At 47.2% G+C, this 24,183-nt stretch overlaps 1 protein-coding gene across 2 annotated transcripts in view; it reads right to left on the bottom strand.

Annotated features, from left to right (window-relative positions):
• The window catches only part of Auh (AU RNA binding methylglutaconyl-CoA hydratase), a 104,445-nt gene that overhangs the window by 52,636 nt on the left and 27,626 nt on the right, over positions 1-24,183 (bottom strand). For both annotated transcript variants that reach the window (XM_028863793.2, XM_037205724.1), the window contains exons 4-6: positions 21,200-21,286; positions 10,236-10,328; positions 8,326-8,382 (exon numbers count right to left, since the gene is read on the bottom strand). In XM_028863793.2, coding sequence (XP_028719626.1) covers positions 8,326-8,382; positions 10,236-10,328; positions 21,200-21,286 — 237 coding nt within the window. The remainder of the gene's footprint in view (positions 1-8,325; positions 8,383-10,235; positions 10,329-21,199; positions 21,287-24,183) is intronic.

Genomic DNA, 24,183 nt, shown 5'->3' with positions numbered 1-24,183 from the left:
ACTTTGAGATTTGGGGGCATCTCGGATTTCAGATTTTCAGATGAGTCTGTGTAAACACTATCCCAACCCTACCACTCTGGGTAAGAGATACTCAACTGATACTTTGCATCTTTCATTTATTTTCTGAAACTTTTTTACATCCCAGGGAGTTTTAACTGTGTACTAAATGCTCTAAAAGACCCAAACTTAAGGTCTCATGTGATGGTTGCCTTGGCAGCTGAGGAAGCCGAGGACCACAGGGCCAACTCTAAGTCCTGCCCCATTCTCTCCTATGGCGAGGCCTGAGACAAACATGCTCTCTCCCTCTAGGAGGCCAGGGTAGTCCTTCTCACGTAGCCACTGGGAACAACTCCATGAGTTACTCCAACAATCCTGGGGGAACCCAGGGTACCAAACCGCTTGACCCTCTACAGCCCCCTGCCATGGCCTGCATGTCCGTGGTGTCCCCAGAGGTGTGTGACTGACAAGCTGTTACCAAGTTCGCCACCCTGGGGAAGGCAGGCATCTATTTCTGGGCTCAGGATCCTTTAGCAGGTGGTGGGGAAACCAACAAACACCGTAATTTTACTCTTGACCTGACTGTGCCTTTCCTTAGCGTTTGTATGACCAACCCAACACTCGATTAAGACAGCGTTTACATATTTGCAGTCATCTTTAAACAAACGGTAATACTCAGAGCAGCATCTTTATGCTTTTATTCCTTCTCAGGAGAAGGCAATTTCTTTTTTCCAGACCCCCTGGCTTGTTCCCTACTCATCTCTCTTGATTATATTCCCATCCCACCTGCCAGGCGATTTCCCTAGACTTGTCTTTAAATCCACCCAGAACCTGACCACAGTCCTAGTTCAGCGGAACACTCCAGTCCAAGGCCACGCCACACCTCACTAAGGCACCAGCTCCGGATTACTGCTTCTAGCCTCGGCCTGCTGGTCTCCACTGTCAGCACACCGACAAGAAACCTATAAAACTGCTGCCGGACCTGCTGTGGGCCCCTTCTCACTGGGGTGAAAACTCAAGTCCTTATGGCATGACAATCCCTTGCTGACCTCACCCTTTGGCGCTTCCTGCTGTGGCTGCAAGCACTCCCCACCTCAGCCTTCGTCATGGGTGCTGTCTTTGTCTAGAACAGTCTTCTTCAATCTTTTGAGGCTTAAGCCTAACTCCTGTGGACCCTCTCAGTGAGGACGCTGCTGGCCTCCTCTGTGCAAAGCCCCGCCCTCCCCAGACCCTGACCCTCCAGTACTTTCCACCGGGGACACGCTCCCACTCGGCTGTGCCGCCAGTTTCCGGGCTGGCACGGAAGGTTTATGATGACTGTAGCTTGTTCCTTCACCGCGAGAGCCACTGCCTACAACAGAACAGGACCCAAGAGCTGTGAGCGAACAGATACGCCTAGCATGTGGGGAGCAGAGCAGGAGTGAGACAGGTGAAGAGACCAGGGAGCCATATGGGCCTTGGCAGCTACCATCACCAACTCTTCAGGGAGCCTCATGGGAGGGACCTACACTACTTTCACTAGGTTCAGGACTCCTGGCTTTAGATCACTGTTTCTGTTTGGCTGCAAATTTTATCACAATAAGGTAGTTAGACATGTGGGCACAAGTGTCCTCTCTCCTACCTGATCTCAGAAGAGGCATTCCAAAGCAACAAGAGGAGTCCCACAGAAGAGACGCATCCTTCACAGCAGCCCTGAACCCAGCAGGAAGTCAGGACACAGCCCCCTCACATCTCCCACCTCACCCCAGCCTCAGTACATAATTGTGGAAGCGACCCTGGAGGGAACTTCAGAAAGCACGCTGACAGCTCTCTACTAGTCTTCAGAAAGGCGCATGCACACACCACACTAGGATTAGGCCTGCAACACCGCCACCTTCCATCACATAGGAAAGGCCTGCAACACCGCCACCTTCCATCACATAGGAAAGGCCTGCAACACTGCCCCCCCCTTCCATCACATGGGAAAGGCCTGCAACACTGCCCCCTTCCATCACATGGGAAAGGCCTGCAACACTGCCCCCCTTCATCACATGGGAAAGGCCTGCAACACTGCCCCCCTCCATCACATGGGAAAGGCCTGCAAGGCTGCTCCCCTCCATCACATGGGAAAGGCCTGCAAGGCTGCCCCCCTCCATCACATGGGAAAGGCCTGCAACACTGCCCCCCTCCCATCACATGGGAAAGGCCTGCAAGGCTGCTGTGGGAGTGTGAATAGAATTGGCCCCCATAATCTCATGGGGAGTGGCACTATTAGGAGGCGTGGCTTTATTGGAGAGGATATGGCCTTGTTGTAGGAAGTGTGTCACAGTTGGGGGTGGGCTTTGAGGTTTCCTATGCTCAGGATACCGCCCAGTGAGCCAGTCGACTTCCTGTTACCTGCAAGATGTAGGACTCTTACCTATTCCTCCAGCACCATGTCTGCCTGCATGTCACCATGCTCCCAACCATGATGATAATGGACCAAACCTCTCAAACTGTAAGCAAGCTCCCTCAATTAAATGTTTTCCTTATAAGAGTTGTGGTCATGGTGTCTCTTCACAGCAATAAAAACCCCAACTAAGACAGTTGCCCACCCTTCCCAGCATGGGGAAAGCCTGCAAGGCTGTGCACTCTCAGCAGCAGGGAAAGGCCTGCTGTTACTAAGCCTCTCAGGTCTTACTTTGCCGCTAAACGGCTCTCCTTCCTGAACGACCTTATCCATTGGCTTTGGCACAGACAGACCTCTTGCTATTTATGAAAATCAAGCTCAGCCTCCCAGAATGAAGATGACTCATGGCTGAGGATGCTCTAAGATAAGCTCAGATTCTGATGTAAATTCTAGGGGAATTTCAACAAAGGTTATAAACAGAGCTTCCAAAATCAGTACTGTGTTAGCAACAAAACACACTCCCAGGATTTAAATGTCAGTCATTACCTCATAGACACGCCTTAACACAGAGTTCCTGGAAAATGTGCCAAGCACACGGCTACCCAGAGGCCCCGGCACTCATCCTGGGAGTGGCTCTTTCTGGCTGTGGAATCCGAGAACTACAGTAGAGCCTCACCCCATCAGTTTGCTAAGGAAAGGCCAAGTAACACCCAGTTAGTGGCTACTTTAATCAGGTGACAACTCTCTCCAAAGGTAGACTAGTCAAACACCGTCATGTGACAAAGCACCAAACACAACACACGGCATCACCTTTCAGTACTTGTAGCAAGGTTTTTCAACCTAAACCCAAGCATGCGGAAACGCTAACTGAAACCAGTGTGTAAGCTGAGTCAGCTGGGGCAGCTTGCCCTTCAGCCTCAGCACTGGGGAGGCTAAGGGGAGGGGGGCGTGGATCAGGAGTTTGAAGCCAGCACTGGGGTGATATTTTATTTGTGCTGAAATGTGATAGTTGATTTGTATGCTAATAAATACAGTTTGCCTGGAGATCAGAGGTCATAGCCATAAACAGGTGGTACACGCCCTTAATCCCAATCACATGGCAGGCAGAGTCTCTGTGCGTTCAAGGACACAGTCAAGCGTGGTGACACAAGCCTTTAATCTCAGTACCAACCATAGAAACCTGGAGGTCTGTACAGACAGGCAGTGACAAGGAAGTGATGTAGCTGGGCTTAGAGCCAATGAGAAGGCAGAACAGGAAGGCAATAAAGGTGCAAGTTACACAGGAAGAGGCTCTCTTAAGAAGCTATGGCGAGGTGGTGAGCTAAAGTTAGTTGGCGGCTATTACTCTGATCTCTACGGCTTGCACCCCTGTATTTTGCTCTGTGTTTCTTATTTAATAAGACCATTTAGAAATTTGTCTACAATTGGCGACCAACATGGGGTACCAGATTATAATACGAATCTTAAAAGGTCTTATTAATGAAAACAAATCCAGGGAACAGGTATTAGGGTGAACTCTGAAAGATCAGAGAGATAGAACAGACCACAGCTTCCTCACCTCGCCAATTCCTCAGCTGATCCTGTTTCCACAGAATGGAAACTTCTGAGTCCTCATCTGGAATGAATCTCAGCTGAACTGCTGCTAAAAGCCTAAAAGCTTAACCAGGCTCTAGTTCCTGGTCCTCAGGCCTTCTATACCTTTCTTCTTCCTACCATCACTTCCTGGGATTAAAGGTGTGGGGCACCATGCCTGGCTGTTTCCAGTGTGGCTTTGAACTCAAGAGATCCGCATGGATCTCTGCCTCCAGAAGGCTAAGATTAAAGGCGTGTGTGCCACCATTTTCTGGCCTCTGTATCTAGTGGCTGTTCTGTTCTCTGACCCCAGATAAGTTTATTAGGGTGCACAACATATTAGGGAACACAATATCACCACAAGCCAAGCTACACAGTAAGTTCTGGGTCATCGAGATACTAGAGACCTGTTGTAGGCACTGGAAATAAAAGCTATTAATAACACACAGAAGAACCCTTAGAAATGGACAGGGGGATAGACTTCAGTGTTGTCACTGGGAGGAGGGTGTGGGAGGAGGAGAGAGAGAAGGGGGGACAAGGGGAAAGGGGAGCAGCCAGGTGATGTAAATGTTGTAAGCTTGACTTAGTCATACAACATGTATGCAGACATCAAAACACCTATGTTATAGCCCATAAATAAGTGCAGTTTTTAAGGTAAAGTGGCAATCTCACAAAAGAAAGGCCTGGTGAGTGTGCTGGTGAGTTTTACATCAACGTAAGATAGAGTTGTGGTGGTGGTGGTGCATGTCTTTGATCCTAGCACTCAGAGGTAGGGGGACCTCTGAGTTCAAGGCTACCCTGGTCAACAGAGCAAGTTGTGGAAGCCACAGAAATCTTTTGGTCACTAAGAAGTAAATATAGTTTTAACAGCTGACAGAATGACCACAAAAAGCACGTATCTCGGGACCTCTCAAATGTAACAAAATTCACCAATTTAGAAGCAGAACTTTTAAAATGTATTTTATCTATCAGTGCATGTGCATGCAAGCATCTGGGGCGCAGAGGCTGGCTCTCTCCATCTACCATGGGATCCGGGGATCCAATTCAGGAGTCAGTCTTGCATGGCAAGAGCCTTTATAGGCTGAGCCAACTCACAGACCACAGCTGGTTTTCAATCAATCTTTTCAGGTGATGCTCTCCATGAGAAATGAAAGGGGAACAGAGAAACAGTGACTGATAGAGCAGCACAAGGCAATTCCCTAACAAGCTTGCAGACTTGCCCCCTTAAGTACGAAAATTGTATTTGAAATGAACTGGTCTTCGACTTACAACAGAAAGTGCTTATTTTAAGAACCAAAACAGTAATGCACACAGAGTCAAGAAGAAACAAAACCCTGTTCAACACGAAGCTGCACCCTTCTAGCACACTGTGAGTTAAGTCATGAGCTAAAGGCTTCTCAGGTTGAAGGAGCAGCTGAAATACAATCCTCAGACTCAACTACAAAATAGCATAACAGACTGTCATCTACCACAGGAGACTAGGAAAATGCCAGTGCACCCCAATTTTTATTATAAATGTATGTAATGAAAGTCAGAACACCAACTGGGGGCAGGGGTTGAGGGTGGCGCACACCGTTAATCCCAGCACTCGGGAGGCAGAGGCAGGTGGATCTATCTCTGTGAGTTTGAGGCCAGTCTGGTCTACAAAGTGAGTTCCAGGACAGCCAGGGCTACACAGAGACACCCTGTCTCAAAAAAACAATTAAAAAAAAAAAAAAAAAAAAAAATAGAAGAGCCGGGCGGTGGTGGCGCACGCCTTTAATCCCAGCACTCGGGAGGCAGAGCCAGGTGGATCTCTGTGAGTTCGAGGCCAGCCTGGGCTACCAAGTGAGCTCCAGGAAAGGCGCAAAGCTACACAGAGAAACCCTGTCTCGAAAAACCAAAAAAAAAAAAAAAAAAAAAAAACTATTTGTTTATGAGAAAGCATAATCTATAAAAGCAGATTCTGATCAATGGGTCTACTGTGACAGACCCCCAGAGAACTTACTGTATCAGAGAGAGTCTAAAGTCTCAGTCTCCTGCTAAGTGCAACGGTGTGGAAGGAGCGGCAGGCACCGTTTGCTGTCTCCCTGGCTCTGAACTGTCAGTCTGGCCACAGTTAACAAGCAGTTTTCTCACACAACCACTCCGCCTCATACTGTGCTCACAATGCGCTTCATGTTCCAGACATAGTCAATACCCAAATCAGCATCCCCCACCACCAGTGACCTCTGCCAGCCACAAACCCATCAAACACGTTCCTCCCCCGTTACTGGGGGCCCCTGCCAGTCTCCTAAGACTGCTGGGGTAAATTACCACCAACTTAGCGCTAAACAACGAAAGGTGTCCTCTCACAGTTCTGAAACAGAACTATGAAATGTGCACCAAGTTCAGCTGGGCATGGTGGCTCACACCCGTAACCAGCACTTGGGAGGCCGAGGCAGGCAAGCTGTGGAGGGTTTGGGGCCAGCCTGTCAGGTATACAGAATGAGAGCTCACTGAAAGACACACAACAAGACCAGAGACAAGCAAAGGGAGGAGAGAGGGGAGGGGAGGGGGAGGGGGAGGAGGGAGGGAGAGGAGCACAAGGGGAAGGGAGTGAGAAACTTCTGACCCTGCAGTAGACACTGTTGCTCAATGCTGGGGACAATCAACTCCCTGCTCTGGCCCTCAGCTTCTGGAGCCTGCCGCCCTCTGCTCACAGACTCTAACTCCCGCCTTGTCTTCAGGGGACTTCCTTCTGTCTGTCTGAGTCTCTTCTTGCAGGGACTCTGTGTCACTGGATTCAGAGCTCACTCAGATATTCGTGATTTCATCTCAAGATCTTTTATTTCCATGTGATGATCTCTTTTCCAAATGAGCCACATTTACAGGTTCAAGTTGACACACTGGGGGTGGGGGGACACAGCAGCCACACACTAGCCTCCCAGGATTAGTTATATTCTAATTTCCAGCCAATCCTGCCGCAAGAAGTTCAAGGCTTAGATACAGCTCGGCGGCAGGGCTCTCGCAGGCAGGCTCCAGATGCTGAGATTGTCTCCAGCACCATGAAAAGACAAGTCAGAAAATCAGATCTCACTTTCTTAATGCAGTTTATTTCATGTATTATCTGACAGCTCTTTACAGACAGACCCCTCTCTTAGGACTCCTTTTCCTGCTCTTCACTGTAAGGAAGGCAAGCATGCAAAACAGGGACATGTAAACAGGAGGGCACGCTGGCCGCAGGAACACTGCTCTCAGGGATGAGCAGGCTCCGGTGCACTGACCTGGGCAGACTTCAACCTCCCCATCCCCAGACCTCACTCACGTGGGGACTCTGCAAGTAGGCTTAAGCAGGCAGAGGACCTGCTGATATAACACATCTGACTGCTAGTCACTTCATTCATATGCTAACAACTGTCCTTATGTGAAAACTACCAAAGGAGGGTACTCTAGTATACTGCACCCACCCTTACATGACACCTTCCTTGAAGAATGACATCATAAAATGGGAATGTCTACAAATTCTCTGAATCACAACAGCAAAACATTCAGATATGGGGGGAGAGGGGGACTGCTACAGTGTTTCAATGTCAATGTTGGCAAAGTGCATTCTTAAATGACTTTAAAAAGGAGAACCACACCCCAGAGAACAGACACACACAGCTCTGCAGTGCAGCTCCCTCCAACACTAGCTGCTGTCCTGCTGTGCATGCACAGAAAGGCAGCCTGGAGCCCAAGAAACTAGGGTCGTCTAAACCCAAAATGTCCCAAAACACCCAAGGAAGCCAGGCCCCCAGCGGGGCACTACAAGGAGGAGGTAGGAGGAGGGGACACCTAGAAATATGTTAGGTCACTGGGGTACTGAAAGGGAGCCGGGTCCCTTTCTCTCCCTCTCCATGAGCTGAGTTTTGGTGGCCATGTCTTCAGACTATAATGCTTAGCTCCAACACAGGCCAGAACAGCAGAACCAGGAAAGGGACCGACTCCCCTGAGGCTGTGGGCCCAAACCGACCTTTCCTCCCGACAAACCGCTCACCTCTGGTGTGGTCACAGCGACACAAAGCTGAGCACAAGAAAGGCCACTTCCTCCTATACTCGGGGTCTGGCTGTGGACGTGGCACTCTGGGGTGAGGGTCATAAGCACACACACGAGTTTCGAACCAGCTGTGAGTCTGTGCGGAGCGCACCAAGCAGTGACAGCCATACAGACCTCACCATGACAGAGAAGGCAAGCGCGTGCAGGCCAGCCCCCAGACCACAGTCCACACAGGCCCAACAGATGCTGAGCGGGAAGAGGGAACAAGGCTGCTGGACACACAGCTGCACAGCATCTGCCTCTTTACCCAAGTGCGGCCTTCCCACTGCACCCTGCATCTGGGAACAACCCAAGGATGCTGAGAGATGGGGCAGGCGTGAACAACTCATACCTCCACCAGGAATAATTGCCAGCTTTGTTTCCACCAGACCCATTTTTGCAGAGGAAGCTGAAAAGAAATAAAGAGAATTCAGTGACAGAATTCAGTGACAGGCATGTCATCGCTTTGCAATATAAATTAATGCCACAATTTAATTTTTTTTTTAAGACAGGGTTTCTCTGTGTAGCTTTGGAGTCTGTCATGGTACTCACTCTGTAGACCAGGCTAGCCTCGAACTCAGAGATCCGCCTGCCTCTCCCTCCGGAGTGCTGGGATTAAAGGAGTGTGCCACCACCTCCAAATTTTAAGAAATAACTTCGAAAGTTTTTTTTCTTATGAAAACACATAATCATTCAAAATGACCCTCCACCCCCAACCCTATCCCCAGGTGAACACATGACATTTTCTGTTCAAAATTGCTTGGCAATCAGCTAGGTCCCAGTGGTCGAAGACCAGAGTGGAAATTTCATCTTTGGATCCAATGTTGCCAGCTCACGAAGGCCTGAATCCTGTTAATGATTCAGGAACAAGGAGAAACCGCCTGACAAGCACAGACTCCTTGTCTGCCTGGGCAGTCCCCAGACCAAACAACTCTATCTGCTGTCAGATAAGGTAAAGGCTCAAAACCAAGTCACTTTCTGACAAAAGGTTCCACAGCCTCACTGCACTGGGCTGGCTATCTCGCACAGCCTTGCTCCCAGAGTCTGCCGCTTTCTGAATGGGCTGCACGTGCCTTGGCTTCTCAACTGAAAACCCACCTGACCCCAGTACCAGGAAAGAATCAGGTAAAGACCACCACAAGAAGGTGAGGACCCAGAATAACACGGGGAAAGGGAAAGCCCCCAACACGGCAACCTCACGCCCCAAGACGTGCGTGACCACGTGGGGTCAGTACAAGGCAAACTAACTAAACAGCAGTGACGGCATGAAGCAGGGCCCTACTGTGCTGACCCTCTGCTGCCCAGAACCACACTCGGGGCAGTGTCCACAGCTGCCAGGGGCAGGACAGAAGCCTGGGCTGTGACACCACGGCTGGGCTCAGATCCCAGCTCCCCGAATTCCTCCTCTCTGCTCCTGCTTCCTCCACAGCATCTCACAGGAGAGGGAGTAAACCATGCCAAGGGCCCCTGATCAGCACCCAGCAAGTGGCTGGTACCAACTCTTTTCACAATCCTCTCTACACATGCTCCCAATCACCCCAAAAGAGGGAACTTCAAGGGAATGAAGTCGCTAAGTGCTGGACCAAACACGTCCACTAACTGAACTGTTCCATGGGTCAGATGCACAGAGCTACAGTCACAAGCTCTATTTTAAATGGAAGAAAATTAGTCTTTGAAAGAGAAGTCCTAGGGTCCCAAATCAGATGTCTGAACAAAGGATGGCTAAAGAGCTTCCTAAGTAGGACTTTTAAATGCTAGGCTCAAAAAAAGACAGCTTTCCTAAGTAGGAGTTGCAAACATCAGGGCTCCACAGGCGATTTTTTAATGTGCTACTGAACAGGAAGCAGAGCAAAAATATTTGGGCCTGAGGGGAATGCGCCCTTCACCACCGACACCGACCCGTGTGTGCGCACTAGGGGTCGAACCCAGGGCTTGTTCTCCCAGACCCCAGACTTCTTCATTAGCATATTCATCGTACAAAACAACAGAATTCATTCTAACACTCTCATAGTGCCCATGATGTATTTGGATATTTGCTCCTCTTCAAGCCCCACACTTCCATTCCTCATCCCAAATCTCCTTTTCATGTCTTTGTTTTTGTCTAGATTCTACATTAAGAGAAAATGGAATGTCTTTCTAAGTCAGGCTTACTTCAACAAGCATGTGAATCTCCAAATTCATTGATTTTCATGCAAATAACATTGTTTTATAATTCTTTAACCCAAGCTCCTTTTAAAATTTATGTTAACGGTAAATTCTCACCTGCTACTCGAATATCACATGCTAAAGCCAGTTCCAGACCACCTCCTAGGGCCAGTCCATCTATGGCTGCGATCGTGGGCACGGGGAGGTTAGCTGAAAGACAGAGTTTATCCTTCACTCACAGCCACAGCTTTCCACACAGTTCATTCAGAACATATTCTTAAGCAGGGTATCATATGCAGACTTTATGCCTCTATAATCTTCAATAAAACACAAGCATTCACAATACTCTCTATAAATCTTTATGTAATGACTGTAGACAGTGCACCTATGAATGGGGAACACATCTGAACCATTTCCTGAATTCCCTTCAAGATTATTTTATTGAATTCTGCAACTTCATAATCTGAGAACATAAAGTCTTTTACAAAGTTTTTAGTTCACACAAATTCAAGCTGGGATAGTTTATGCAGCATTTTGGAATTCCTGATCCTTTCTGGACTTGGTGCTCTGTAGCTTGAGTTTTTCTGCCTTGCCCACAGTCAGGACAAATCTTTGTCACCCTCCAGTCCCACAGCCGCTCAGACCCAACCAAGTAAACACAGAGACTTATATTGCTTACAAACTGTATGGCCGTGGCAGGCTTCTTGCTAACTGTTCTTATAGCTTAAATTAATCCATTTCCATAAATCTATACCTTGCCACGTGGCTGGTGGCTCACCGGCATCTTCACATGCTGCTGGTCATGGCGGTGGCTGCAGTGTCTCTCTGCCCCCGCCTTCTGCTTCCCAGAATTCTCCTCTCTCCTTGTCCCACCTACTTCCTGCCTGGTCACTGGCCATCAGTGTTTTATTTATTGACCAATCAGAGCAATTTGACATATAGACCGTCCCACAGCAGTGCTCAGAATGCAATCTTGAGATATGGCATCTGCTCAAAGAAACACACAGTGCAAAAGGCCACAGAGGGTATAGGCCAGGTACCACCACCAAGGAAGGGTGGTACAAGGGCTGCATCCACAGTCCTCTCTGGCTCTGGGATCCTGACCAGAAGCAGACGTGGGAAGCAGCAGCATTCACAGAACCTACAAGGAGCATTTCTGGAAGCTTCTACAGTAACAGGTTTCCACATGGCATTTTCAAAGGTACTGGTGTCATCCCTCCCCTATCCCCATGCCACTTAACTCTTCCAGTTCCATTTTTCCCCGTCTCCCTCCTACCACCCGTTTTCTATCCCCCTTCCCTTGAAACCCACAGCCAAAGCCTTTCCCCGGTGTACTGACGGCTGTGGGTTTTCTAATGTAAACACACATCTCAACAACCTTCCCCAGGACTGAATCTGTGAGCTCCAGTAACAACTGGCCTAGTAAGACATGCCCACCGTTACAATAGTGGCATGAATGTCATTTCAGTAAATGACCACTCCCTGACTGGATGAAGCTGCTCCACCAGGGAGACTGCATGCCAGGTACTGCTAACCAGGTCCAAAACTTATGGCTGGCTAGGTCATAGGCATAGGGAAGAAGCTAATACTGTTATTTTGCTAAATGGACATAATAACAAATTGCCCCTTGCATTCTTATCTTTATACCCAAAAGTGAGTACATCTCTCAGTACATCTTCATCAGAGGAGCTTCTTTTTGTAGTAGATGAAGATTAACAGAGAGACCCACAACTGGTCAATGTGTAGAGAACAAGACTCAAAACAGAACATCTATATCATACCCCTAAAGCTCAGGAATCATTGTGAAAAAAGTGTCAGAAAGACAGGGGTCATGGACGTCTGCAGCAAACATTTGCTGGACCTAACAGGGCTACTGCACATATGAACTGCATAAGATCTTCCCAAAATCCCAGCACTGATAGGGGGAGAACTCATGAAGTCCCACCTCTCCCACCTGACGGCTGCCGGGGGAGGGAAGGTCATTTCTTTTAGGGATATAGCCACTGAATAGCCACTGAAAGGCCTGTTCCAGCAGGGGCCCTGCCCATGCACATTTGGGTAGCACTAAGAGGGGGTGGGGGGACTGCACATGAAGTTGAGAGGGAAAGGGAGGGGAGGAGTTGGGAGAAAGGGGATGGGGGTGAATTTGATCATTATATGGTAGCTGGAGCAAGGACTCAGCAGTTAAGAGCACCCACTGTTCTTCCTGAGGACCTGAGTTTGAGTCCCAGCACCCTCATTGGGTGCCTTCCAACCACCTACTTCATTTGCAAGAGCTGGAGGTGACCTTGAGAACTGCCCAGTGAACCTGCCCTTGTCATCACGGTTTCCTTTTCTCAGGTTAATTCATTAGGTACACTTGTACTACTGACCCATTCCTTGCCGAAGACAGTGACAGGTCTTCTGATATTCCCCACCAAGTGTACACAAAGTCTGAATCTGTCCTGTCCTGGAAGGACAAACCTCCCCTCACTCAGCTCTCATACACAGGAAGCATGGCCTGTGTGACAAGCCTTCCTCCCAAGCCCTTTCCGACTGACAGCAGAGCAAGTGTGGCCGATTTCACCTTCAAGAGCTGTGTAGACTTTAGAAGAGGCCAAGAAATGAGCCTGTGTTGGGGAGTAGGGGGTGACGAAGGGGCCTTTACAAGTCCATTGTGTTTGGTGGGAAGGAGCCAGGCTTGCTTCTCCCAGTCTGCAGAAAACATTCTTTCATACAATTTCTAGGAAGGAATCATTTTTTGCAAGAAACTAACAATGAAATCTGTCCTACTATAATTTATAAACCTTTCACTAGTGAACACTTTCTTTTCTTTCTCTTTTTTAGCAGAGACATTCGTACACGCATATAATGTTTTTTACCTTGATGTTTATTATGGGTGTGTAGGTGTGGGCACATGAGTAGAGCTGCCTGCAGAGGCCAGAGGCGGCTGAGCCCCCTAGAGCTGGAGTTACAGGTGATGTGGTGCTGAGCCTGATCTCAGGCTAAGGAAACCTGTCTGCACAGCCGGACGGTCTTACACAGTAACAGATAGATCTGACATGCCGATGCTTAGTGAGTACAGCCCCAATCACACAATGTAAGACATATCAGCCAGACACAGTGAGTCTGACCTGGAGTCTGGCTTGGAGGCAGAGTGAAGAGGCTGGCCCCTGACCAGGACCTGAAGTCAGGTGGTAAAAGTATTAATACTTTCCTATTATGATCATGCATTGTAGAATCAATACAAAATATTTTTAAATCTGACATTTAAAATTTGAGAAATAAATTTTCCAAAGGGAATACAACAAATTTAACATTGTAACTTTTAAGAAATACAGAACACAGAATGACAACAAATTGGAATCCAAAAAGAACATGGAAAAGAGTAACTGTGCTCACATCACTTCTGAAACTTTCAAACAGTAACATAAATTGGTGGGGTAGAAGGCTGGCTATAAAATGTTTCCTACTAAAAAATTATTTAATTAGAACAGCTTAATCCATTCAATACTTTACAATACTATAAAGTTTAAAGCTATACACCCTGGAAAGGCAGGCTATCAGCACAGAGGCCTGAGGGAATACCAAAGGGCAGCTGTGCATGCCTACAAAGGACTTGAGGCAGGAAATGAAATGCCAGGGCCACAGCTCCAGCGAGAAACCATGACTCAGAGAGTTACGCAACAGTGGGATCAGATACTATTTTGAGTTTCATTCCAGGAAGTGAGCCAGGTATGACAAGGAAGATAATAATCCTTTGAAATGTGCCTAAAAATATAATTAAGGCAATAATTAAAGAGTTGATCTATTTTGAGAAGGGAAAGCATGGCAGGTCTCCGGTGCACCTCAGAGCCCGCAGCACATCCAGGCCAGTGAGGCTGGAGTGAGCACAGGACTGGAGCTGGGGTGTCTACTCTCTGCTCCTCAGGCAGAGCTTAATTGAAGCCTCTAGAAAAACAAACGATCCGATTATAAGGGGAAGGTCAGGGTTGGCTATGTGACTTTCAAATGTGGTTCTGCCGAAGGACTAGTATTCTGGTGTCAGCAAGATGGCACACTGGCTCAGCGTTTGTGACCAGCACTGACAATTGAAGGTCCACTCCCAGGACCCATGTGGTAGAAGCAGAGAACACATACCCTGATTTTCACCCAAATAAATAATAAAATGTAATTTTAAACACCTAGAAATCTAGCACTGCTATACAAAACAAAAAAGTCATTACTTTAACAGAAAGGTCCATATACAGTATGATGAAAAGTCTGAATGCCAAAGTCAAGAATAGAAATAAAATCTCTATTAACAAAATCACAATAAATTCCTAATTATTCCTAGATCCAGACAAAACTTAAATTTTGACTTAAGGTGCTTTCTCCTTTCTCTCTCAATTCTGAAGAAACCACAAGAACAGAACAAAGTGGTTCCTGAGCAACGCTGATGGGCTGGGTAAGCTCTGCTGAGAGGCCAGCAGGCTGGACTGGGCTGGAGGCTGGTCCAGAACTTCCGCACAGGGTGCTACTAGATGCCAGCAGGCACCAAAGAGGGGGCACCACCACCCCCAGGTGGGAGATGCCAGATCCAAGACTGGAAATCTCAGCCACCTTAGCCCTAGAGACACAGGCAAACTCCTATGACACCTAAACACTAACCCTAGGTTAAAATCCAAATAAAGAGAGCTCTGGAAGGCTGGGGTGGAGAAGGACAGCAGCAGTATTCCTCACGGGGGAGTCTTTCTAGTAACGGCCACCTCCTGGGCTCAGCTCTCCCTCCACACATCCCAGTTTCCAGGCTGTATCTATACATGAAAATGAGAGAGTAAACTGATGTTTCAGCCAGGAAAGATGGAGGGAAAACCCTCGTAACAATGTGACAAAATAAGCCAAAGGACAAAGAGAAAGAGACTGATGCCACTGGAGGATGAAAGGGAAGGATGGGCAGGCACATGGAGTCCTGGCCACGTGTGGGACCACAGCATAGGACAAACCAGAAGAGTACTTAAGACAGGCATACGTATTTTCAGAAAGTCAAGTCACGAGGCTGGAGAGATGCTCGGCAGTCAAGAGCACACACTGCTCTTGCATAGCACCCCAGGTCAGTCCCCAGAACTCACACTGGGTAGATCCCAACTGCCTCCAACTCCAGCTCCAGGGACTCAGGGTACCTACACTGGCATATACACACACACACACACACACACACACACACACACACACACACACACACACAATTTTAAAATAAAAATAGGTCTTTAAAAACATAGTCACCAAACCCAGAAAGTATAGACAGGACACAGAGAAACCTGAGCCAGAGCAGAGGACGGACTCAGATGCAGCAGGAGACAGGGCAGGGGAGCATAACACATGCATGGTACTGCAACCAAGTCCTGAGGAAAACCTCCAGAACCTTAACAAGGCAGTGTGGATGAAGCAAAGATCCCTTGTGTACAGTTAAGTGTTTTGTGTAAGAGTCAAAGAAAGATCTAAAGATGCGTACAATAAATCAGCACATCCGCGATGACCACACCCATGCAGGAAAGGATGGCAGCTACTGAAAAACTACCAAAGTCTACAGTCAACACAGCCTCGGGTGTTGTTTATGGGATTAAAAGTATAGGAAAACCGATGAGAACTGAAGAGAATTCCCTTTTTGGTCTTAAGAAATTCTAGGTGGCAGAAGTTAACAGTTAAACACATGGCTCAAGCTTAAACAGCAGAGTGGTCAGGCGGTGGTGGCACACACCTTTAATCCCAGCGCTCGGGAGGCAGAGGCAGGAGGATCTCTTGAGTTCGAGGCCAGCTTGGCCTACAGAGTGAGTTCCAGGACAACACAGAGAAACCATGTAGATGGATCTGACTGACTAAATGAAAATAAAATATAGCATGACCCTAATTAGTCTTATGAATTAAAACCAGGAGTCAGATATCAGGGTAATAAGCTGAAAGATCAGAGAAGCAGAGCAGCAGCCACTGGAGACTTCTTACCTCTATAAATCCTCAGACGGAATGGGAGTGAGATCCTGTCTCCACCTCCTGATTGTGCTCGGATTAAAGATGTGAGCCTCCCAAGTGCTGGGATTAAAGGTTTGAGCCACCACCTGGCCTCTATGGTTAATTAGTGGCTAGCTCCACCCTCTGATCTGCAGGTAAGCTTTATTTGTCAGAACACAAACAAAATATCACACAACAATAAAAGTACAAAGCAAAATGTTCATGGCCAAGAGTCACAATGTGCATAGCACCCAGCACACTCAACAGGACGGGGTGCTAGCAACTCATGAAGAAGCTATGTAACTTATAAAAGCTTGCTCTTCCTTCTCATGAGTCTTCCTTGGCCCTCAGACACAGGCAGAAGACACAGTGAGCGTAAAGACTAACAGTGTGCAAACTCAAAACTATTCTTTACCAAGTAACTCAGCACAGTGCAGTGTAAATAAATGCCAAGTTATCATTTGGCAAAGAACATGGACACATGGGGAGCACTCAGCCTCAAGTGAGCATGCCAGCACAACTGTGGAACTATCCAGCTGAGGTTCTTGATAAAGTGGGACAAAAGTCAGACACCTCCAAGGGCTGAGTGGTACTTAGTGGCAATGAGAACCGAAGTTACCCAGCGGGTACCGGTGCAAGGGGCAGAGCCCCTGTAGGCTGTATGTGTGTCCTTAGTTGAACACTGTATGCAGTTAAAATGAACACAGTGGTTACGTGGATAGAAGACAAGCAGCACTTCAAACTCAGGCACGTTACCCGTGCCTTAGGATGGCACACCAGAGACTCTGACCCTCATGGCAGAGACTATAACAAAATCATGGTAAGTCAGTGCTACACTCCACAGAGTATCTGTGAGAGGAAACTTTCCAAGTAACCTCCCTGATAGCTTATCCACAAAAAACGCAGAGTCACACGATAGGTTTTAACTTACATTTTACTTCATGTGTTTGTGAATGCGCATGCGTGCAAGGAAGATGCATGTGTGGAGGTCAGAAAACAACTTGTTGGAGTCAATTCTCTTCTTCACTATGTGGGTTTGAGATACTGAACTCCAGACCTTCACCCACAGAGCCATCTTGTCGAGGAGAGCTGTAATTCTTTAATGCGCCCCAGGCATCAATGCCTGGGTGATCTGAGGTATACAATAATCCCCCACTGAGATCGAGCAGTCTACAAATCTGTGACCACTAAGGAGGCTGACCCCAGTTAGTAAACCCCTAGAGCGGTTGTTCTCAACCTGTGGGTCTCGACCCTTTCACAGGGTCTCCTAGGACAATCAGAAAACACGATATTTACATTATGATTCATAATAGTAGCAAAATTACAGTTATAAAGTAGCAAAAGAAATAAATTTTATGGTTGGGTCAACACAACATGAGGTGAAGCAAGCTCGATCCTAATTAGTCTTGCTCGATCCTAATTAGTCTCAACAATAAAAGCCTGGAGTCAGACACTGAGGGCGAAGGCTGAAGAGCAGAGCAGAGCAGCCACCAGAGACTTCTTACCTCTATGAAATCTCAGACCAAACGGGTCCAACTGTCTCTACAAATCCTCAGACTGAATGGGGCAGCTCCTGTCTCCAACTGCCTTATATTCCTGTCTCCATTTCCCTAGTGCTGGGATCAAAGGCATGAGCCTCCCATGTGCTGGGATCAAAGGCATGAGCCTCCCATGTGCTGGGATCAAAGGCAGGAGCCTCCCATGTGCTGGGATCAAAGGCAGGAGCCTCCCATGTGCTGGGATCAAAGGCAGGAGCCTCCCATGTGCTGGGATCAAAGGCAGGAGCCTCCCATGTGCTGGGATCAAAGGCAGGAGCCTTCCTAGCGCTGGGATTAAAAGTGTGTGCCACCACCGCCTGGCCTCTATGGTTAACTAGTGGCTAGCTCTGCCCTCTGTTCTCCAGGCAAGCTTTATTTGGCAGAACACAAAATATCATACAACAATGAGGAACTGTACGAAAAGGGTTACAGCATTAGGAAGGTTGAGAACCTCTGTCCTAGAGTGTGAGGGACATTTTTTTATTTAAATTCTTTTTTCACACAATATATTTTAATTATGTTTCCCCCTCCCTCAAGTCCTAGATCCTCCCCACCTCCCTACCTACCCAATTTCATGCTCACACTCTCTCCTACTCCCTCCCCCTTTCACCTCCCCCCAAACAACAAAAACCTAGCAAGACAAAGAAAAATGCCAAAACAAAATGTTCACACAAAAAAATAACAGACAGACCGACCAACAGACCATGGAATTCATTTTGTGCTGACCAACTATTCCTGAGCATGGGGCGTGCCCTGGAGTGTGGTTGATACAGCCAGTGACTCTCCACTATATAAAACTGGTTTTCCCTTTCCCAGCAGATATAAGTTGCAAACGGGGGTAGGGCTTTGCATCCACTCTCCCAGAGTGTCCTCTCACAGGCTTCCAGGTTGTCTGTCAATCTTGTGTGTTCACATATACACAGATCTTCTGACAGCTGTTTCAAGTACTTCTCCCAGGACATTTGAATAAACTGACGTTCTTACATTTAATGTTGACAGAACTGATTCATCTTTTCTTCCCTTTTTAAAGAAACTCACTCCATCTTAAATTCTAGTTTCCTCTCTGGGCATATTAACAGTTCCCATATTCTGCCATTCCCCAATAAGTCCCATCTGCTGCCTTCCCTGGAGGGGTCTGGCCACCCGAGCGCCCACAGCGAGCAGCCCAGCACCTTGACTTGTGTCTACTGAATAGTCTGCAGCATCACTTCAGCGAGGCTCCTTGTCCTTTCTGTGTGGGGACTCGGGGCCCTAGCTCTGCTCAAGTCCCTCAGAGATCAGAACCAGAACTAACGTGTCAGTACACCTAACTACACACCCCTGTCTCACAAGACAGCTCCGTCACTGCACGTTTCCTGTGCTCCTAGACCCACTGAGACTTCTGAGCCGATGCCGTCTCCTTGGGCATTGACGATGACAGCTTCTGTCTACTGCTGACGTAAGGGAAACAACTGATGACTTTTCACACGGGTCCCCTGCCCTACCATCTTGCCACACTATTCTACTTTTTAATGACTCCATCTTTTGGTGTGTTGCTTTTTTTTTTTGTTTTTTTCAGTCTTTATTTTGGTTGTTTCCCTCTTTTCTCCAGAGGCAAGACTTTTGGAACAGTGTTGACAGAGGCCACCATAGTCTCTCCCAGCTTGCTTCTGAGCTCAAGGGATAGCTCTGAATATTTTACCATGAAGAAACAGGTATTGACTCAGGCTGAAGAAGTCCATTCCCATTCACTAAGCTTTTCCATAAATACAGACTAACATTTCTCAAGTGCTTTTCTCACTATATAAGGTGAACATATGATTTTATTTTAATTGCCTAATGTCATGATTAAATTTAGCTTTTTCCAATGGAAACCACCCTTACATTCCTAAAAACACCCAACTTTGTCTTTTCCTCAATCTGCAGGTCTTACCCAAACTCCCAGACATCAGCTTGTTTCCACCATTTCTGTTGGGTTTGGGCATAAAAACTGTTGTACGTTCATTAGTTGACTCCCGTGGTACTGTCCTGTGGAAAGGCTGGTACAGGGTGTAAAGATTCCTCCCAGCAGCTCCATGACACCTGAGATCTAAGTCCCTGACATTTAAGCTGAGCCTGCTGTGGGTCTGGCATGGCAGGGGATAGATGAGAGGTTGAGGAGGAAAAGCGTCACAGTTTTAACAGCTGGTTCAGTTTCGTCTTTCACATCTATTGGCATTGCGTTTCGCCATGATATTTTCTCATTCCCTTCACCTTCTCTGCGGTTTCTGTACCAAGCCTGGTCCATCTGCAGTATGTTAGTATGCACCACGCTCTCAGGAGTGGCCTGACCTAGGCTGTCACTCTCGTGTGTCACTGACTTCTGGTCCTTTCACTGATGCTTTCCCGACACTTCCTTAGCGTTTAACCTTTGCTGATGCCTTGCTATCTATCATCAGTGGACTTGCTCTCGCTGACATGAACTTAAGGTTGAGAATGTCCCTTAAGTGTTTACACCAAGTCTCACGATTTGGACATACAGTAATGTAACCATTCAGTCTTTGAGTTATTGCTCACAGCTTCTCCTCTGACTCATAACTCAGCCCAAGTTCCTTTTAAACATGTAAGTACATGATTCTTAAATCTATTTATTTCTAACTTACTGTACTGTGAACCAAGAACAATGTCTCTATGTGTCCATCTTCTGAAAATTTAACTGACTTTAGATTCTGGCTCAGCACATTTTACAAAGATTCTGAAAGAATGATACATGCTCTCTGGTTTACGGTTGAGTCTATTAAATCAAACCTGACAGTCCTGCTGTTCAGGTCCCTTTTTTTTTTTTTTTAAGTTATTTACCACTTTTTGTCCTTTTGGATTCACAACAAAGTGATGAAATGCCAGCAATGCTAATTTTACTAATATTGTCAGACTTATCGATGTGTATAATTTTATTTATATTGAGACAGTAGCTTTAAGAGCAATAACTAGCAATCTTCTTTATCTTTCAGTTATTAGTTTTTTTCTTTTGTTTTTCTAAGAAAAAGGTTTAGTGGGCTGGCCTCAAATTCACTGTAATTTCAGCTGGCCTCACCTGTAATCCTATCCTCCTGCCTCATTCAGACTCTGCATCACCTTGCCTAACTCTTGGTCAATAATCTACGAGTCAAAAACTTAAAAAGGAGAAAAAAAGAGGAAGTGTGTGTGTGTGTGTGTGTGTGTGTGTGTGTGTGTGTGTGTGTGTTTGCATGTGCACGTGTGTACACATTTGTTGAAGTGCCCATGTGTACATGTGTGTGGAGGTCAGAGGTCATGGCAAAGTGTCTCCCTTACTCCTTCTCCATCTACTTTCTGAGTCAGTCTCTGTCTGAACCTGAGCTTGCCAATTAGGTTAGACTGGCTGGCTGGTCCTGCCTCCCCAGTGCTGGGATCACGGGCACACACCACTGCACCCAGCTTTTCACATGTGTTGTGAGGATCAAACTCAAGTCCTCATATCTCACGTATCTTTTCAAATAAAATACTGATTATCTAACTACGTATTTGACTGCAGCACAGGAAGACAACTGTGACATAAAGCCCATCCTAAGCATGCGGAGAAGATGTGACCGCACTTACCAATGTCATTGATTACTGCTCGTATCTTGGAGACGAAGGGACCAACTTCACTGGAATGCATTTTGGCTCTTTCCTTAAGGTCAGCACCTGCAAGACATTGTATTTACAAGTGAGATGGTGACATACGACAATTGTAAAGCAAAAAATGAGACATTTACTGAGGACTAATGCCATAAGAAGGCACACTGAATTTATGTCGCATGTCCTTCCCAGTGGTGACGCTGGAAGGAAAGAAGGCCTGTCTGTCCATGCTGATCAGGTGGTCCCCCGCAGCATCCTGCAGCTTTCTGTTCTCGGCACCCTTCATGCTCAGAGGAAGACCATGTTACACCCACTGCTGCTGCTCTACAAGAACTCAATCACTCGTTTATTCACTGAAGTCACAAACGCAATGACACTGTCACACATGACTTCAGACTGGTGCTGTCACCTGCATCTTGAAGAGATGCTGGAGGTTTACCCACCTCCGCTCTGGACTCACGGCCAAAGCAGCGAAAATGGCAAAGTACAATGAGTCACCATGGTGACTGTAAACGCAACCTGAGAAATGCTGGCTTAAAGTCAAGTGATGATTTCATAATTATGGCTTTATCACACAATGCTAAATTTGGAACAGATAAAAACAAACCTCAGGAGTTCCTCGGAGGGTCATTCATTCTGAACTCAACAGACAGGGTTTCACCAAAAGCTGTCCCACTGAACAAACAAAGTACCCAGCATTGACGTGGCTGCTCACTCTCTCCTTAATTCACTGTAGACTACAACTATGCATAGTACCCAGGGGAGCTGCGTGTGCGCACGTACACACACACACACACACACACACACACACACCTTCCCATGGGAGGAGAATTGGAATCACTTCAGTACCGGCCTCACAATGTTCTCAGTTCTCAGTGCACATGTCACTGGAATGTCAGGACAGACGATGGAAAGCACAGGCAATGCTATGCAGTGGGCACAGGGAAGGCCCTGAACGGCACTAACAGTTAATGGACCTGGGACACACTCTTCTAAAGGGGACTTAAATAAAACAATTATGAGCAGAAGTGCAGACAAGCTCTTGGGATCCTCCTGGCTCCACATCCCCAGTACCCAATCCTAACTGCACACACACCTTCACACTTAGATTTCTTTCAGGAGCACTAAGGATCCAAACTTAAATCCTTACCCTTATGGAGCACACACACTAAGTTAAATTTAAAAGTGAGCTTTGATGTTTCCATTATAACCATTTTGTGGTACCATGAATCATGCTCAGGTAAGAGAGAGAACTCATCTAGATACAATTTTGAAAAGAGGCTAATTAATAACTCTACAGGAGCCTCTAAATGTCCTAGTGAAGAGATGAGGCACAAATCTCTCAATTTCAAAACAAAAGCCAGGCTGGAGAGATGGCTCAGCAGTTAAGGACACTTACTGCCCTTTAGAGGACCCAGACTTAGTACTTACATGCTGGCTCACAACCACCTCTAACTCAGTTCCGGGGAATTCAATGCCATACTCCGGCTTCTGTGGGCAGCAGGCATGCTTACAGCGCGCGCGCGCGCGCGCGCACACACACACACACACACACACACACACACACACACACACACACACACAGGTAAAACACTCATAAAGCAAAAACAAATACTTTTGGAAGACCAGAAATGATTAAGGTTAGTGGGAACGCTACAGCGCACGTACGCCAGACAGATGGAGAGCTGGCCTCCGCACCAGTTAGCCCAAGCTGCCAGCCCCAAGGAGAAGTCACTAGAGACTCCAAACAGCAAAATGCCTCACTGCACATAACAGAGAAAGTTCTAGTGGTCTGGATAAGAGATCAAAGCAGCCACAGCATTCCCTCTGGCCAAGTCACAAACCACAGCCAGCCCCTACCCTCCCCTCTTCAGTTCTGGGAAGGCTGAGGAAGCTGCAGAACCAAGACCTGAGATGAGCAGTCCCAGCAACCAAAAACTCACAAACCAGCAGGAAGAGCCAGGAACACCTTCCATTTGAACTGGGGCACCCACTCCGCCTTTATCCAATGTATGAATCACTTTAACCGTCTTTAGACCTTGGTAACATCTTCCTTCCTCGTTACTTTGTAATTCTTCATGGAAAAAATTAATTATAAGATGTCTCAAGCATCCAAAAATGGTTCAAGACCAACTCTGAGCACATGCTGCCCAACCCTAAGCACTACAACAGTACAGGTAGTCCTGACCGGAGCACACAGCCATCCTAACGGTACACTGTTACAGATGAACCCGCCAACCCCACATGACCGGAGCACACAGCCATCCTAACCGTACAGTGTTACAGATGAACCCGCCAACCCCACATGACCGGAGCACACAGCCATCCTAACCGTACAGTGTTACAGATGAACCCGCCAACCCCACAAACCCACTATGCATGCTTTATAGCCCTAAACTGCGTTTTTGTTCGTAGCTTTAACTAATGTATCTTAAGCTGGTAAAATTATACATATTTATCACGCATGGCATGATGTTCTGAAGTACATCAACACTTTAGCATGGGTTATTATATCTAGTTCACTAATATGGACATTGCCTAACAGCTGTGGTGTAGGGGGTTAAGAAAATTAACATCCATCCACTCACTCTTGTGGAGTTTTCCAAAGATATACACTGACAAGGCTTCATCCCCAGGGTGGTGTTATGGGGATCCCCCAGGAAGTGTTTAAGTCACTGGGACGACACCCGCGAAGGAACCCTTCTCCTTCCTGACTGAGAAGTAACTGCTCTGCCCACATGCTCCTGCTGCCTGCCCATCCACTCAACCCAAGGGAGCCAACCGGTCATGGATGGAAAACTTGCAGAGTTCTGGGCCAGAACAGCCACCTCTCTTCATAAATGACTATCGCCAAGACCTGTCAGTGACAGAAGCTGGCTAAGACAACAGCCACCGCTCTACCTCAACACCACTGTGGGTTCTCTGCCGACCACTGTAGTGGACTGACTGACACACAGAGCAGG

This window comes from Peromyscus leucopus, chromosome 5 (assembly GCF_004664715.2).
Source record: "Peromyscus leucopus breed LL Stock chromosome 5, UCI_PerLeu_2.1, whole genome shotgun sequence".
In the NCBI taxonomy this organism is placed as follows: domain Eukaryota; kingdom Metazoa; phylum Chordata; class Mammalia; order Rodentia; family Cricetidae; genus Peromyscus; species Peromyscus leucopus.
Note: the sequence above shows the minus strand (reverse complement) of the source record. Positions and strands in the feature narration are given on the sequence as shown.